Source organism: Mustela lutreola, chromosome X, assembly GCF_030435805.1.
Source record: "Mustela lutreola isolate mMusLut2 chromosome X, mMusLut2.pri, whole genome shotgun sequence".
Taxonomy (NCBI): Eukaryota; Metazoa; Chordata; class Mammalia; order Carnivora; family Mustelidae; genus Mustela; species Mustela lutreola.
In genome coordinates this window covers 9,774,605-9,793,211 of record NC_081308.1, presented here as the reverse complement: position 1 = coordinate 9,793,211, position 18,607 = coordinate 9,774,605, and the positions used below count along the sequence as shown (strand labels likewise).

General features: G+C 46.1%; 1 protein-coding gene across 9 annotated transcripts in view; it reads right to left on the bottom strand.

The window, feature by feature from the left end:
• The window catches only part of EGFL6 (EGF like domain multiple 6), a 58,557-nt gene that overhangs the window by 4,777 nt on the left and 35,173 nt on the right, over positions 1-18,607 (bottom strand). Inside the window, exons 6-11 of one of the 9 annotated variants that reach the window (XM_059156779.1) lie at positions 17,738-17,872; positions 15,917-16,039; positions 6,906-7,232; positions 5,746-5,823; positions 3,847-3,951; positions 1,557-1,819 (exon numbers count right to left, since the gene is read on the bottom strand). In XM_059156779.1, coding sequence (XP_059012762.1) covers positions 1,557-1,819; positions 3,847-3,951; positions 5,746-5,823; positions 6,906-7,232; positions 15,917-16,039; positions 17,738-17,872 — 1,031 coding nt within the window. The other 8 variants (XM_059156770.1, XM_059156773.1, XM_059156774.1 and 5 more) reach the window with 8 other exon arrangements.

The window sequence follows — 18,607 nt, the reverse complement described above, 5'->3', positions numbered from 1 at the left end:
TTCCCTTCCTTCCTCATGTCTCTGTAGGGTGGCCTCCTGCTCCCCTCCAGACAAGCCCTGCAAGGGGCACCAGCCACCTCCTGAGAGTCTAACCTGATAGACACTTGTCACTTTTACCCTATGTTCTTCCTGTTTCAACTCACTGACCAACCTCCTCTTGCATGCTGTTCCCATTTCCTTTCTTAAACCCACTGGACAGTAAAGGATTGGTCCAGGAGGTCTGGGTTGTCTAAATTGTCTAAACCCTGAACATTCTAAAGAAAGGTTCGGCTCTTGACTGGTTCCTGGGAGATAACCTCTAAGTCCTTGGAATATCTTGTCCCTTAAGAGTGTTTTTGGGGGTGCCTGGGTGGCTCAGTTAAGCATCTGCCTTTGGCTTGGGTCATGATCCCAGAATCTTGGGATCGAGCCCCGCACTGGGCTCCCTGCTCTGCCAGGAGCCTGCTTCTCCCTCTCCCACTCCGTCTGCTTGTGTTCCCTCTCTGTCTGTCAAATAAATAAATAAATAAAATCTTAAAAAAGAAAAAAAAGTGCTTTTGCCCATGCCAGATAATGTACGCTAACAATGTGACTTCTAGCGGGGGCCCTGGGTCACAAAGAAAAAAATCTGACCTTTGGAGAGGCTGGAGACTGAGTAACAAAGGTCAGCTGTGCAGGCTGTCACGTGGGCAGACTGACCCCCAACAAAAACACAGTACACCAAGGCTTGGGTGAGCTTTGCTGGTGGGCCACATTTTGAGAGTGTTGTCACACACACTGCTGAGAGAACCAAGGGCTGTGCGTACAATTCTCCCGAAGGAGGAATACCACCAGCTTGTGTCCGCGCTCTCCTGGACTCTGCCTTAAGCACCTTTTCCGTCCGCTGACTTTATTTCACTGTAATAAACTGTAATCATGAATACAGCAGGTTCTCTGAATTCTGTGAGTCCTTCTAGGGAACCACAGAACCTGAATGGTCCTGGGACCCCAGACAACAGCCACAATCTCAGTTTAATCTAAAAAACATTTTAAAAATGACCTTCTAGGGCGCCTGGGTGGCTGAGTCGGTTGGGTGCCTGTCTTCGGCTCAGGTCATGGACTCGGGGTTCTGGGATCGAGTCCTACATCAGGTTTCCTGCTCAGCGGGGAGCCTGCTTCTCCCTCTCCCTCTATCTCTTACCCCAGCGTTCTCTCTGATCAATAAATAAAATCTTAGCTAAGAAATGACCTTCTAGCTTCCATTCATTGGGGTGAGTGCTGGGCACTGAATAAATGAGCAAAGACATTCTTTTACGTATTAAGGATTTTGCAGGATGGAGTGAGAGGCTGCCGGGGAGGAGCCGGACCTCCGGACAGATCTTGTCACTAGGGCACGCGATGCGCATGCGCCTGACAAGCCAGCAGGGCTGACCCAGTCTTGCCCATTTTGCTCCAGAATGCAAACTCTTGTAACTGTAAGGAAAAAGTTTTATCTTTGTGGCCCCAGTGCCTAGGTACTTGAGTGTTTTGCTTTGTTTGCTGGATCATGGAAGAACAACCTTAGTGTTTCATTTCACACTGGCTTTCTTTCCACTTACACTCTTGGTAGTGGCGATCCCTTGATACAACGGAACCGTCCCAGTCTTCCACCTCTCGTCCTCACTTCCGGTCTCCTCCCAGGCCAGGATATTGTTACTGTCTTTCACAAACACTCGAAGCTTCCCGACTTTTTCTCCCGCCAGCCGGTAATCGAAGAGCAAACAGAAGTTGCTTTGGGGCTGCAGGTCTCGGAGGAGGAGTTTCAAGCGGCCGATATCCCTCCGGCCCGCCACGGCTGGAACTGCCATATAGTAGCCAACAGCTGCCAGAGGAAAAGCACCCAGTTAATGGAGCCATTGAATAGGGTCTGCCTATAGTGTCTAAACAGCATAGAAAAGGAATGATAACGGGAATTAAAAATTTTAAAACCCGTTAAAAAAAAAAAAAAAACAAAAAGAACATGAATGATACTGTCCTCGAGGGGAAGCTGCAATCCTTTTCATTTCAAACACAGGAACAAAGTTCACATGCGAAAATGGCGCGTAGGGATCACAAAGATGAAATCCTTCATGGTACAGAAAAGGAAACAGGGTCAGAGAAACTGAGGAATTTGTCTGCATTCACAAAGTGTGGTGGTAGCAGATACGCAGTAGGAATCTAATGAAACAGTCTTTTAGCACTGCAGGTAATTTGCAGCTGATGGAGAACTTGTGTTCCAGAACTTTCCACCTTGGTTGCAGGAATGTACGTTCCCCCAGAGTCAATGATATGTATGACGGCCAGCTCATTAGGTAGTGTGGCATTTAATCCACAACATACATGAATTTGTCCCAATGGTTTCACGGAGCTCAACCTCTTGTAGTATACCAGTCTGAGTTCTGATTAGGATGACAGGAGCACATCTATTTCTACAATCCATCTCCGAAGGATCTCTCAACCCGCGGTAGCAGTCATGGCTCATCTCTGATACTCAGGTCGTGGCTTTGATGAACCTGGGCAAAAATTCTCAGAGAATGGGATCTCACAGAATGGGTCCCACAGAATGGGGTCTCACAGAATGGGGTCTCCATGAAAAGAAGGAATTCCTGCGGAAGCCAGGACTGTCCAGTCTTCTCTCCCAGCTGGCCAAGTTGCCAGATTCAGCAACTAAAGATAAGCACACTCAGGAGAGGCTGCATTTCAGTTAAGGAGCATGTCTGAGATACACTGAAAAATATTTCTTGCTTATCTGAAATGTAGGCATCATGCATTTACCTAGCCCCTCTGCCAGTGACACCCTCTCTTCGGTGACCCACTGTGGCAGATTTCCCCTTCTCTCTCAGCTAAAGCCCATGTTGACCTGTCCTTGAGATTTCATCCTTCTAAAAGTGCTGATTCATCCTGTGTTTCTTCTATTTAACTATGTAGGGAAAGGCAAGCCCACTTAGAGATCTGATGGGGACACAGGAGGGAGGAAAGTACGTTTTGAGTGACACAAAGGCTGAGAACTTTGGGGCCATTTGCGAATCGTCTTTGTAAACAGGGGACTTCCCATTGTTCTAACACATCGTTAGCCTCAGGAGACAGGGATTCCATTTATGCTCCAAATGGGAGCTGCCAGCCAAATGCTCTACCCAAGGGAAAAGATAGGGGCCATCAGTAGAGTTCAATCAACTGGAAAGGGCTGGGATGCCACAGCTCAGAGCTGAAGTTGAGAAAGATCCAAGTGGCTGGCAAGAAATCTGTAAGCAATTGCTCCTTATGGTATTGATACTTTGAAGGGTGACTCTGCTAAAACTTCAGGTATAGGTAAAGGTCATATTTCCTTTCCAGATTTTTCCCACGAAAAGCAAAAACAGAAGCTACAGCACACCATTAGCTGGCAAACTGGGGAAAAGGAACAATTTCTTTTTATCTTTCCCACAATACTCTTAAAATGCACATGAACTTGGGGTTCCTGGCTGGCCCAGTTGGTAGAGTATGCAACTCTGGACCTTGGGGTCAGGAGTTTGAGCCCCACATTGGCATAGAGATTACTTTAAAAAAATAGTTCTCCTTTAAAAATCTTAAAAAAAAAAAAAAGTACATGAATTCCAGTATCTCTTTCTCTCAGCAGCAGGAACTACTATGGAAGAGTTTTGCTAGAACATCCTGGGTGTGGGTGGGTGGGGGTAGGAGGGATAAGGCAGAGTATATATGCTGAACCAACTTAGCCACTCATCAGGGGAGATTTCAGGAAGGTCTAAAAGTTTCCAAACACGGACAAACAACCCTGACCTAAGGAGAGATAAGAGTAATAACCCTACATCACTGGAGAGCCTTCTTTACCTGTGTCCTACCACAGAGCACAAAAGAGTAAAATCTAAATACCATTATCTCGGTCAGCAGGATTCCAGTCAAAGTCATCCTCTATATCCTGTTTCCAGTCACAGACCCCATGGTCAAAGCTGCAGTCAACTGAGATATTTAAATCTGCTAAGAAAAAGGGTATATTTCATAATCATTAAGAGTATTAGAAACATGTCTAACATCTTGAGCTTGGGAAGGCCACGCCACGTTTTCAGTTGCTGTCGAGCACTGAGCTAAGCTACTCCATGGTGCTGCTGCCTTGGTAGCCATTTTGTTTGGCCAAACAGCCTACAGGAGTCTAAAACTGACCTTTGCCCCTCTTGCCAGTGCAAGCCCTAGGGGCAGCCTGCTGAGTCACAAGGAAATATAAGTTTTTGAGAGGACTTCCCAACAGTTCTTGTGATCAACAGTCCGCCCTGTCTCCCAGGGCCATCCTCTTAGGGGACCCTAAGGGTGAACTCCTTTGATAAGACTCCCTTGGAGCTCAACAAGATCCTGATCTTTCTGGTTTGAACTGACCAATCCAGCTTCAGCCCGGGAACCCCAAAGCACTCCATACATGAACGCTAATAAGGGCATGTGCCCCAGGTCCTGTCTTTCTTTAAGCACCCTGCCTCGACTTCCCCGTGTGGCCCTTGACATATGCCATGATCCTCCAGGGCCTGTGACTAATACATTTCTCCATTTAAATTTCCCTAGTGGCCTTTTATTGAACCATCTGGCATTCGGGGGTTCTACTTAACAAATATTAATTTTAAAAAGTCACCACAACTGCATGGAACACAGATCATGGCAAATGAAATGGTCTTAAGGACAGTGTCAAATCAGATACTCTGTTTCAGTTTAAATCTGTGCGGTCCTTCTGGACAAATTGTTGTGATCTTAAAAAAAAAAAAAGAGGGGCGGTGCCTGGGTGACTCAGTGGGTTAAAGCCTCTGTTTTCAGCTCAGGTCATGATCTCAGGGTCCTGGGATCAAGCCCTGCATTGGGCTCTCTGCTCAGTGGGGAGCCTTCTTCCTCTTCTCTCTCTGTCCGCCTCTCTGCCTACTTGTGATCTCTCTCTGCCAAATAAATAAATAAAAATCTTAAAAAAAAAAAAAAAAAAAAAGACTCCAATTTAACTTTGTAGCACCGTTCCCAATGCTTAAGTCTGGCTCAGCCTCGTGACTTGCCTTGGCTTACGGAATATGGAAGCGATGCTGAGCCAGTCCTAGACCTCAAAAGGCTTGAGTGCTTCCACTCGCTTCCTTGGAACCTTGCCACTGCTTCACAAGAACAAGCTTGGCTGGCCTACTGGAGGATGAGACACCACCTGGAGCAGAGGTGAGTCAGCCATGGTATCCCAGTTGAGGCCCCAGGCATGCAAGAGGCACAGCTAAGATCCGCCAAGTCACTGAGTCAGCCCACGCTGACTGCAGACATGGGTAAGCCCCACCCCGGCCAGCTCAGATCAGCAGAACTACCCACCTGATCCAGACTCCTAAGCAAAAATAAATTTCTATCACTGTAGGCCACTGAGAGTCTGTGGTTGTTTGTTACGCAGCACTACTGTGGCAATGGGTAAGGGATACTGGTGCTTGGGCCCGGAATGTGGTACTTTTCATGTTGTGGGCCCTCAGGTGTTGAAGTTAAAGCAACTGAGTCATTTTCTTCCATCTTCAAATATAAAACTATCTGCCTCGACCCATCACTGTAGGTGTCAGGCAGGAGGGGTGGAGAGAAAACAGCCTTCCTGTATTGTCACCACGGGTACTAATCACATAAAGGTCTACTATTTTCATACTTGCACCGTGTGTGAGGATGTTCTGATTCTTCCCTCGGGTGTTTAGGAATGGAGCAGTGATTCATACCTCATCGTACAAAGACATTAAAGGACATGCAACATTGTCAAAGAGCAGACGCTTGGGAAAAAGTATTTACCTTTGTGTTCGAGTCTGGATGTAAGTTTTCCATCGACCAGAACCAGACCCAATCCACCTGCTTCATTCACCTTAGGGGCTAATAAAGAACACTTGGTAAGTTAAGAAAAACCCTGAACCCTCATACGCTAAGAAGGAAATGAATGGATGACCGAATAAGACTCTTCTCATGTATTCTAATTATAGAATATGTTAGAGCAGAGTTTCCTTAACATTCCCAAAGCATTCACATTGGTTTCACTTCCCTTTTCTATAACATCATTTTCCAAAGATGTCCTAAGCATCTACACTAGTAACATGCCCCTTCTCAGCAGGGTTTGGAAATATACATTATTGAGATTTTCACTCTATTAGAGGCGATAATGTCATTGGTATGGTAGCTCTTGGATAGGTGTGCCTGGGTCTACTTTTCATTTGGTTAAATCTAACAGCCATGGAGCCAAGGACACACAAGGCAAAAAACAGGCAGCAACAAACGCCTGGCGAGAAAGAAATGCAAAGTCTCAGCCTGGGAATGTGTGTGCACGCACGTGCACGCAGTGGTTGGTTATCTAGAAACTGCCCTGGAGGGCCTGAGACTCCTGGTGGGGTCCCACAGAGCAACCAGTGAGAAGGGCAGAGTCATCCAGTTCATAGGGAAACGTAAGCTCATCTACAGAATGTTTCTCCCTATAACTGTCATTTGGGCCTTTAGATTATAGCCACGCCACTGCGATAGGACCCTTGCAATGGGCGGGCTGATTCAAAGTGCCTTCAAGAAGTGAAAAGGCAGAGCTTGGGAGATCTGCTTGGATCTGGGGTCTCTCTGGTTTGGGGGTGCACTGTGTGGACAGCCAGGTAGCCAGACAACTATGCTTGTAGAGTAAGCAAGTGTGCTTGGTGGGGGGCAGAAAGAGAATCTGCATCGAATAGGAACCCACCCCCCACCCTACCCCTGAAAGGGGAAAAGACCGATCCTCTCGTTTCCCACAGCAGCAAATTTGATTTGGGATTTGCTGAAGATATTGCTATCCAGAGCTTACAGAGAACCCTGCTTCTTAAGGATCAGCATGGAACCTAATTTTACTTCAGGCACAAAGCTGTCTTTTCTTCTTTCACTTGCCAGGAGAAGTCACAACTCATTTTTCATACAATGTGTAAAATAACAAAAATGTTACTCACAGAACACATCTCCTCGAAGGCTTTGCTCCCATTCTATGTGGTTCTTCAGGGCTTTCTCATTTTTTTCCTCATCCTCAAGTCCCTCTTTCTTTCTCCCGTCCTTCTGTTTTTTTCCTCCATTAGAGTTCCTAGCTCTGGAAACAGTCTCTTCAGAGTTGAGGGGTCGCAAGTTAACCTTAGGGGCAGGAGTTCCAGAAGGTTCTGTGATGACATTTTTAATTTTTACCTTCTTTTTCATGCTGTTTTTGTGAGCCAGCAATTTCTTGATTCTGTCTTTGATGGTACCAGGTGCTCTGAGGACTTCCTTCACAGAATTTTCAGGGATAACTAAAATAAACAATCAAGGTGGGACATTTCACATTGGCTATTAATTGGGTCCCTCACAAAAAATGTAACATTTAAAGTGTGGTAAATGAATGTTTCCAGAATTAACCCATATGAGGCTCTACCTCTTGATGTTTCTGAAGTAGGCTCCATGCCCACCATGGGGCTTGAACTCAACGACCCTGAGATCAAGAGTTGCATGGTTTATCAACTGAGCCAGCCAAGTGCCCCATTAGTACTTGATATTCTAGAAGAACTATTTTTGCATCTATTTAAAGCAGTTCCAATGTTATGGTAGTATCTTAGCTACCTTTCTTTAGGGGACATGCTTTTGTTTTGTTTCAGAAGTTACTGCAGTGAAATAAATACTTTCTCCTCTCAAGGTGGGTTACAGATTCCACAGTGATGGGTTTTCCAGGTCCTCTACTCTTTCTGCATTCATACTGATGTTCTTCAAAGCTGGTGTTGTTCGGGCAACCTATTGATTTGTCTAAATTTGATGTTCTAAGATTACAGTGATAGCGATAGCTTGAACCATATAAACTTCCAGTAATGGACCATTTATAACCTCTAAAAGTGGTGATTTATGGTTCAATGTATAGAGACCCAATTTTTCTTCTCTGTTCTCTCTCCCCATTTGAATCTCTTCACTTCAATCAACTACTATCTAAAACTAAATAATTTTATTTATTGAATATTTAGAGAGGCTTCTGTATCTACTATCTTACACTCATTTTTTATTTCTCACTAGTAAATTAAGTTGCTTTTAGAAATGCACTTCTAAAAAGTATAAAGTAGGGCACCTGGGTGGCTCAGTCAGTTAAGCGTCTGTGTTCAGCTCAGGTCATGATCCTGGGGTCCTGGGATCAAGCTCAGTGGGAACCCTGCTTCTCCCTCTTCCACTCCCCCTGCCTGTGTTCCCTCTCTTGCTCTATCAAATAAGTAAATAAAATTCTAATATATATATATATGACATATATTTAAAATATGAATAAAATAAAAATTAAAAAAATATATATACAATCTCAACACTTCCAGGTTGATTCCTCTTACTGCCCCCCCCCAACCAATGTCCCGGGTGGGGGCAGAATATGTTTGTGTGGAAGAACACAAGAGGTAGAATGGTCATTTAGCCCAATACCTCTGTTCTGTAGATGACACAACTGGGTGATGCTGAGTCACTTGCCTAAAGTCACTCAGCTACCATGGGCAAAGTTAGAATTGGAGGGTCAAGAAGATGAGTGACTCCTTTTCCAGGTTTATTCCTGTTTCAGGGTTATGGATTACTTTTTTCTAGACTGGTTCAAATTCCTTGAGATCTAAGGTCCAAAGATACATGCCCCCTTTCCAGGGATCTACTCATGATAATTAAGAATACCTAACCGATATTAAAAAAAAAAAAAAAAAGGTAATTTTGTTTTTAAAGATTTTACTTATTTATTTGACAGAGATAGAGCACAAGTGGGGGGGGGGAGCAGCAGGCAAAGGGAGAGGGAGAAGCAGACTCCCCACTGAGCAGGAAGCCTAACGTGGGGCTCCACCCCAGGACTCTGGGATCATGACCTGAAGGCAGATGCCTAACCAACTGAGTCACCCAGGTACCCCCAAAAAGTTAATTTTTAAAGAACTAAAAGCAGTGATCTCTAAAATCAGATATATTGTCCTTTTATAAAATACCTTAGCATGTGCCAGTCTAAGACTAGGCAAAAAAGGGTCTGATAACTAGCCTGAACCAATTCACTCAATGCTACTACTTTGACATAATTTAGAGGAAAATGAAATAAGTGAGTAGGCATTAAGTTCAGTTTCTATAAAGAATTCTAGAAAAAGAAACTGGATTGGGATTTTATTAGAATATCTGTCTTAGAAATCTTCTAATCTCTTCTTTCACTCAGTTCCTTGTCCACCATTTGGCTGATTCGATCTGTACCAAAGAATAGAAGAATAAACGAGAAGTAGTCTACAATATTTGGGATAATCAAAAGAAGGAGGAACAATGCTTTGAACATATATATGCTCTTAATTAACACATCACTTTCAGTTTGAAATCAATCTAAAGCTATCGTGGCAAGAGCTGCATTTCCCTTTTCAATGAAATGTTCGAGCCGCTTATCAGCGTGACAGTCCATACTTACGGGCTGGAAACCAGCTACTGGTAATACAAGTTATGTATCATTACTCCTTTTCCCAACCTTCGGATGGCCTGTTTCATGCACTCTACAAGAGGCTGCATATTAAGCTTTGATTGGAAGGCGCTGATCACATGGCCCTTCCTCTGGAGGTCCCACTGTGTAATTTTGTCAACAGTTCCCTGAGTCTTTTCCCAAGACCTCACATGAAAAATTAACAGGAAACACTCATTCCCTGGAAATTTCCTTCATGTAATCAGTAACATAAAACTAAGGACCTTTACTAAATAATGGGGAAGAGGGTTTCAACCCACATCAGGCAAACCTAATCATCTACTTTTAGTTTCTGCTTTGAAGTTTCAATTTTTTCCTATTGGAAAAAAAAAAAAATCAAACCATCACAACCTTTGTGGTGTCAACAATTTCACCGCTTTAGTATGTAAAAAGAGCTGAGGCAAGGGAAAAAAGCTAGGCATTCGCATGACTATGAATGGATAGATGTGGCTTTTTTTTTTTTTTAAAGATTTTATTTATTCATTTGACAGAAAGAGATCACAAGTAGGCAGAGAGGCAGGCAGAGAGAGGGGAGGAAGCAGGCTCCCCGCTGAGCAGAGAGCCCCGGGGCTCAATCCCAGGACCCTGGGATCATGACCTGAGCGGAAGGCAGAGGCTTTAACCCACTGAGCCACCCAGGTGCCCTGATAGATGTGGCTTTATCTAGATACTGCTGTTTCAAAGTTGACTTAACCAGTGACTGTGTCTCTTAAACATTTCTGGATTAACGCACCATCTTCTTGGGACTATAAACACGTGGGAGGAGAAGTTACAATCAGAGGGTCACTGGCATGCGTGGGGATCGCAGACCTAAAAACAGGGAATTTCAGAGTTTTCAGAATCACAGTCCTGTCTCCTACTGACATTTTTTCTTTGGAGAGATTGGAGAGTTCTCTAAATATCCACTTTGTCAAAAACTTCTACCTACCTGAAAATCTGAACTTTAGAGAAGATCACTATGATGTGAGATCATCTTTGCCAAGAAAACAGGACTCTGACATTCCCTCACCTGGGCTTGGATCATCAGATGATCTCAAACCACCCGGCAGGAGAAAGGTTCCTCTCATCTGAACTCTGCGCACGGCGCTGGGAGGAGAGGCTACATCACAGGTGAGGACAGTACTGTGACATGGGGCCCAGCAGACAGGGTGGGGCTGGGAGGGCAGAAAGGCTGAGCCACGGCAGCTTGCTGTGGAGTGGCCCACGAGCGCTCTCCGTCCCCAAGGAGTAGCCACAGGTCACAGACACACCTAACCTGTGCTTAAGCACACAGCCCCGCAGCCCACTTCCCTGCATCCTCTGGGAATTTGTCCTCAAACCAATACTTGACTCCTCTTTGCCTCAGTTTACCCATTTATAAAGTTGGGGGAAGAATAGGGTTTTTGTGAGGTTTAAATGGGCAAATATATGTCCATTAATAAGATTAGTGCAGAACATATTATTTGGCCTGTTTGCTGTTCTTTTTGTTTATTTATAAAAAGGTTTTGTTTATTTCTTTATTTATTTGAGAGAGGGAGGGAGATGGGGAGAGAGAGAGTGTGTCTGAGGCAGACTGCATGCTGAGCAGAGAACTTGGTACGGGACTTGATCCCACAACCCTGAGATCATGACCTGAACCGAAACCAAGAGTTGGACATTGAACTGACTAAGCCACCCAGGCGCCCCTGTTTGCTATTAGTTTTAAAATTCATCAACAGAATGTCGAAAATCTTTTACTGAGTTAAAAAGGTATTTTCCAGGCCATCCCTCCAAATGTCTTAAGGTTTCCATTATAATCGAAAGAAGAAAGTTGGAATGGCCCATTGTAGCCACGCCTGTGATCTTAACTACGTGGTCTACAAATTGAATTAGATCAAGAGCACATTTCTAACAACCAAGGAAATGCTTTTGATGGGAACAATTGTTGAATTCTGCTAAAGAAGCCATTGCCATGATCGCTCCTACTCCTAGTGTACAATTATCGAGCATTTGATATATTCTAGGTTGGAACCAAGCCCTTTATATGGGCATTTTTTATATGGATTATTTCATGTAATCATCAAAAGAATACTAAGGGCCAGATATCATTATCTGTATTTTTTAGAGGTGGAAACTGGAGCCCTAAAGGTGAAATTGCTTGTTTACAACCCACAGGTAGTAGGCCAAGGTAATGTGGCTGCAGAAGCCATGCCCCTGCTAACAAAGTGCCATCGGTTCCTTTCCTAAATTGACTCACTACCCAAGTCAGGTAATATTGAAGCTTTGATTTGCTTAGAATGAGTAGAGCTACTGTCAGATTAAGACCAAATTATCTATGGGGCACCTGAGTGGCTCAGTGGGTTGAAGCCTCTGCCTTCGGCTCAGGTCATGATCCCAGGGTCCTGGGATCAAGCCCTGCATCAGGCTTTCTGCTCTGCTGGGAGCCTGCTTCCCTCTCTCTCTCTGCCTTCCTCTCTGCCTACTTGTGATCTCCATCTGTCAAATAAATAAATAAAATCTCTAAAAAAAAAAAAAAAAGACCAAATTATCTAACAGTGTAGTATTAATACTCACATATATTAGACCAGAAGAAACCATACACGTCTGCCTAAAAGGTACTCCATTCCCTGGGCACATATGTGCACAAGGACAGTCTACTAATTCCTCTTGTTTTTTTTTCTCCCCTTGGGGGTGGGGGAGGAGGAGGGAGAGAGAGAGAGAGAATCTGAAGCAAGTTCCATGGAGCCTGACTCCAGGCTGGATCTCACGACCCCGAGATCATGAAATCTAGAATCCAACGCTTAATTGAAAAGCCACCTGGATGCCCCTAACTCCTCTTCCGTACTGCAACACGGAGTCTGGACTTTTGCAAAAACAATGAACCCATAATAGAAGTTGCTCTATCAGTGCTGTATGTTATGTGACAGCGATTCATGCGCACACAAATACATTTTACAATATAATGTTTTATAATGCGGCAAGCTAACTGAACGGGATTCTCAATTTTGTTTGCATGACTTTCCTATGCACGTTAGAGTGAATCTGGGGCCATCCTTTCGGCAGTGTGGTTAAGAGTCTGTTAAGATCAATTTTCAACAGAGATAGGGCTATTTATTTTACAAAGGATCAAAGCAGAATGGATAGGGCTGGGCAAGTAATATGGTGAATGACCCAAAGACAGTTTTCTCTTTTAAATAAACATTCTGGTGAGAGATGAAAAAAAAATCCAGCAGCAGAATGGGCAGAACAAATCGGCAGAACGAATGGTTTCAAGGTACCAAACAGAACATTGTGAGGAATCTTAGGTTCCACAGAATACGGAAATATTTGCTTTATCCAAGAATACGCCTAAAGCTGGATGGTCAAAGAAAAACGGAAGTCTTAACCTAAGAAGTGTTTGTGTTGATGTGGAATTTATCATTTCACAACGCTAGGGGACAACATAGGAAATGCGGGAAGCAAACAGCTATCCGGCTGCAGGCTTTGGGACACCGCCTTCATTTGGACACGAGTAACACACTGTGGGGGCGCCTGGGGGGCTCAGTCAGTTAAGTGTCTGACTCTTGATTTTGGCTCGGGTCATGAGCTCAGGGTCAGGAGACTGAGCCCCACACTGGGCTCCACGCTCAGTGGGGGGTCTGCTTCAGATTCCCTCTCTCCCTCTGCCCATCCACTCACTCACAAGCTCTCTCTCTAAAATAAATAAATAAAATCTTAAAAAACAGTTTCAAGGGGGTTCACTGAGCAGGAAGGAAGGTGACCCCAGGTTTATTCTGGGCAGTTTTTGCTTTGATTCTTAGGTCTGGGGCTGGGGGTGGGTATGCGGAGTGAGTTGTCCGGTTCCTGCAGCAAGTGTTTTCCTGAGGCATCTCTTCTGCATGCACAGCATTTGTGCATTTGCCATTACAGAATTTCAGATCGAGGAGTAGCTGGCCCTTGGCACGAATAGCAATAACCATAGCTAACTTTACCGAGCATCTACTATGTGCTCGGCAGAACGAAGCTCTCTACCTAGATTACCTCGATGCGAACCTCACAATGTGCTTGAGAGGTACCTGTCTGAATGAGAGCTCCCCCAAGCAGAACCGGAAACAGATACCAAGGATTTGGGTGCAGGGGGTTTATGGGAGGAGATTCCAGGAGGCAGACGTGGGGGAAGGCTAAAGACAGTACCTCAACGGGTGGGAAATCGCTGTGGGTAAGGGGCTCAGTCCTGCTGGGGACATCTGGGAACCAATGTAAAACACATTTCAGAACTGTCCCATCCTGTGACCACTCAGGGTACTTGTCCAGACTCCTGGGGCGCACTGGTTGAGAGCTGTCCTTGTAAAGGGACTGAGCAGTGCTCTAGAAAAAGCACATGGCCACGTGCAGGGAGCCCGGGGCACGGGGGCTAAGATCTGCATGAACTGTCCACCCTGCCTTGCTGAAGCCAGGGGGTGCCCCCGGACCGGCTCATCACAAGGTGTGCAGGAGAAAGCGGAGTTTAGAGAGGTTAAGACAACTTACTAAAGGTCGTGGTGGGGGGGGGCGGCGGGATGGAGCCGGCTCTGTAACCCCACCTCCAGCCCAAGGCAGGAATCCTGCCGAGAGAGCTTGGAGCCCAGCCTGGGAGGCTGCGCGGTAGAATGTGTCCCCCAGCCAGGCTCCGGCATCTGCTGTCAGACACCTGGCCAGCCTTCGTAAGAGAGAATATAGGCTCCACCCTCCACCTATTGGTCCCAGTCTGCTTTGGGAAGTCACCTTTTTAAAAAATATTTTACGATTTTATTTATTTATTTGAGAGACACAGAACGCAAGAGAGATCACAGAGGGTGAGGGAGAAGCAGACTCCCCGCTGAGCAGGGAGCCCCACGCGGGACTCGATCCTACCACCCCGGGATCACGACCTGAGGCAAAGGCAGACGCTCCACTGACTGAGGCACCCAGGCGCCTCTGGGCAGTCGCATTTATTCCAAATCGCTTGAAATATGCGTGGGCACCATTTATGCTCCTCCACGCTGTTTCTTCCAGACGAGAAGCGGCCCGGTCCTTCCGACATTCCTCAGAGGATGTGACTTCCCGCCTCCTCGCGTCCTTCCGCACACACTCCTGTCCGGCCGCTCTCAGCCACAGCCCACAGGGCACCGGGAGCCTTTACACCTCCGCTGCTCAGAGTCGGTCACAGCGCGGACACTGTGTCTGCCATCGGAGCGGCCTCTCTGCTGTGTTATCTGGACCACTGGCCGCCCGAGGGCACGGGAAGGTCAAGGCCGAGCCTGCAGCCGCACGTGTGGGAAGATGTGGGGAGTCTGCTAAGGGCGCACAGGGGGGCAGAGTCGAGGCAGTCAACAGACCCAGCCACACCATAAGCTGGCGCTAAAAGGGACAAGGGCAGCCGGATAGACCTGTGTGACTCTCAACGCTGTGAGACACTTGCCAGGACAGCAACCGCACCGTTGTCCCTGGAATCTGCCTTGGTACACATTCCGGTCCTCTTCGGGACTTCCAGTTTCCTTTTTGGGCACAAGTGGGGGGAATGACGTATTTTTCGTGCCTACTTCCAAGCTGAGTGAACCGAAAGCGACTGTGCGGTTGTCGGAGCTTCTTTCCCCGCCGTGACAAATACCAAAGGCCTCAGACTGATCCCGCGGTGCCTTAGGATGATGGCGCCTCGGCCGGCGTGGCTCCCTAAGTGACCACACTGAGAAGAAACCCTGGACAACTCTCCCTGGACACAGTATGAGTGAGCAGTAACCCACTACTGTTGTCCTGGCTGTTCACGGCAGGGACATTTTCTGGTTATACATTTGGTTTATCAATTTAAGATTTTGGCACCTAAGCATTAAGGAATTCACGAACATGGAAAATGGGATTCTTGCTAAAAATGTCAATCAGGGACGCCTGGATGACTCAGTCGGTTAAGTGTCTGCCTTCGGCCTAGGTCATGATCCCGGGGTCCTGGGATCGAGCCCTGCGTGGGGCTCCCTGATCAGTGGGGAGTCTACTTCTCCCTCTTCCTCTGCCTCTCCTCCGCTAGTCCTCTCTCTGTAATAAAGAAATAAAACCTTTAAAAAAATGTGAATGTAGGTTTGAGGACGACTGATAAAATGATGTCATCTGCATCGTACTTTTGGTTGTGTGTTCTGGAAGAAGTTTGCACTCATGTGGTTCAAAAGTGTGTGGTCCTGAGGCACTAATGTTTTAGGATGGCTTGTTACCGCACCATAACCTACCCCATCCTGCCGGATAACATTCACATTGCGCCATTTGTCCTTAAAGCTTATTTTCAGTATCTGAAAGTAAGTTGTGACCAGAGAAATATCCAGGACCTTTGCTGGTCTTTAAGTTCGGTGCCCACAACTTCAGTGAGTGATGAAGGTGTGGTCTGGTCAGCGGAGAAGACTGAGGCAGAGTGAAAATTTTCAAATAGGGCACGCACAAGCTATCACACGTGCACCAAGAGACAGAGACACACACACAGACAAATGAAGGGAGGAAGGAAGGAGATATGGCAGGAACACTTTCCTGCGGATAGCTAAGATGCCACGAGCAAGTGCTACTTACCAGAACACTGAAGTCCGTTGCCTTTGTACCCTTGCTTGCATTTACACTTGAAGGACCCTTGAGTATTGAGGCAATTGGCGTAGAGGCTGCACGTATGGGTATTCATGGCGCACTCGTTTATATCTAAAAATGAGCACGTTCCCGTGAACAAGTCTGTGGCAGGAGGGTTTGCTAGAAGATGACCTCATACCTACTCTAAGACCGTCACTCGAGCAACCCCGGGGGCCAACCACCCAGCACTGCCAAACGAACCGAGTGGGGCCTAAGAACTGAGAGGTGTTCAGAACCAACGCCTTGGCGCAGAGCCTGGCCTCAGCCTGACGCTAGCACACGGCGGGGAGCTGGGGGGAGCTCCTCGCAGCCCACTGCCCCCATGGCAACCCCGACTGCTTATCAACACCACTGAAATCTGTAAGATGTTCAAGTGTTTTGGTTAACTTTTTCATCCGTCTAATTCAGAAGTAACAGTATTAGAAAATAATATGCCTATGAGCTCAGATGATGTCAGCGGTTCAGAGCATTTTGTTCAAAGCTGCCGGGAGCCGGGTCAGGCTGGTCCAAGCTCGTCTGCTGGATGGAGGCCAGGAAAGTTGGCTGAACCCTACCTGATCGAGCAGCTCATTAGCCCTCTTCTCCATCTCACCCGCTCTCCGTGCTTTGGGAGACCTGTGCCCACAAAATAGTCCATTGTTTCAAATTTAGCCACCAAAGGAGCTCAGATGCTAATCTTACTCACTTAGAATCCCAAGATGCATTTCCCTTGGAAGCTCCCCGTGTGCTTTCCCACCCCGTCCAGACAAACCCCCTAGGTATCAGCGAACAGGTTTCTTTGTGATGCAGCTTTGTGGTGCTACAGAGCGGAGCTGGGTGTCTGCAGCAGGGCCTGGGGGCCAAGTCCCCAAGAAACATGGATTTTATGAGCATGTGTATGCCAGCCTCTGTGTTTCAAAGGATTTGAGTGCAGATGGATGTGAAGGCTTCAGGATGCTCTGGATGGGGGTGTTGAATGAAATCCTACTTTCCCCCCAACCCACCAGCGTTCCCATTATACACACATTTGCTCTATATGCTACACAGAGAGGCATCTACAGGGCGCCCGGATCTCCCTTCACCATAGGGCAGGCCCTATCCTGCGCTGTAGCAAGGGCGATGTGAGTGTGTCTAAGGGCTCCCAGACACCCCCCTTCACTTGCACATTGGGGCTTGGAATCCCTTCACTAAAGGCCAAGGTAGTTTATTTCACACAAAACAGGCCATGAGCTGACTGACACCAGAATCTTATGAGAGAGTGGCTTCGGTGACCCACCAAACATTTTAGGGGATTTGGAGTTTGAACCATGACAGGGCCGAAGGAGGAAAGAGACTGTGCCTTCAGCCCCTCACATATTTTTCTAAAGCCACCTGCAAAGGAAACTATTATGAACAGATGACTGAGATCAAGACCAAAAGGGCCTTTTTATTCTTCCTTTTGTGCTTTCTAGTTCCCTTTGTTTAGATATGTATCCAGGGAATCCAAAATTAAAAAGAAAACTAACCCAATTTTTAAAAAATCCACAAAAATCATCTCAAGATATTTGCCCACAAAGCAGAACTAGAAACAAGGCAGTCCCTTACTTTAGACCTTTACTGACCTGGCTTTACCTAATTCATCTCACTAGAGTTCCGTAAAAGCCAGAAACAAACAAACAAACAAACTGTATTGTTCAACTGGTCGGTACAGTAGATTGTTCAAGTTTAGACTGAACTGACACCCGAACACCTGCAGACAAAGCCTACAGGTCTGCTGGGGAGACCGCAGAAGAAAAAGACACCGATTCTTACCTACACAGTCATACCGGCCCCTGGTGTATTTCAGTTCGAAACCAACATGACATTTGCAGTAGTAGCTTCCGAATGTGTTCACACATCTTCGATTGTAAGGGCACACGGCTTTACCGGAGGCACATTCGTCAATGTCTAGGATGGAGAACCAGAAGGTGTCAGCGATGGCAAGAAAAGCACTCTCCCTTTAAGACACACACGTGTGCATGCTCACACCGACACACACGCAGTGTGTTCCCGTCACGTTGCACATCTTGTTTTTGAGACATTATCACTCTGCCACATGGATACTCACATCCCCATCTCTCCTGGGGCAGGGAGCGTATGGCTGGCACTTGGCACAGAGACATGATGTGCTCGTTGATGGAATTATTTTTCCAGCTATTATAGCGTATACAACTTTTGAAAACTAAGTCAGGTAACTACATGTTAAGCAAACTGGATACACACCTTCAAGGTTGTCTTCTATGGAAGAATGATTTCATCGGCCAGTTCCCCCAGGGCTCCTACGATACTGACCCAAATACCAGAGCCATGGTTTGCTACAACTACCTTTAAACATAAATTGTGGGTCAAGCGTAATGATGTCGGGATGGAACTTGAGCAGACAACAGGCTTCCCTGCTTTTCTTGAGAGTTAGGCTACTGAGGGGCACGTGGCTATGCTGACCCAAATATCCAGACTCAGGCTTTGCTTTCACTTTAAGCTGTCAAATAGAATAGATGTTTTATGTTGTTAATTTGGCCCTGTGGGTAAACATGCAAGTTAGTACTGGCTTACTGTTCTCTTTGCATTCTTAAAAGATTAAATACATATTGGATTGACCAAAATAATTTTTCAGGGACCACTTTTGTGCAAATTATCTTTCCC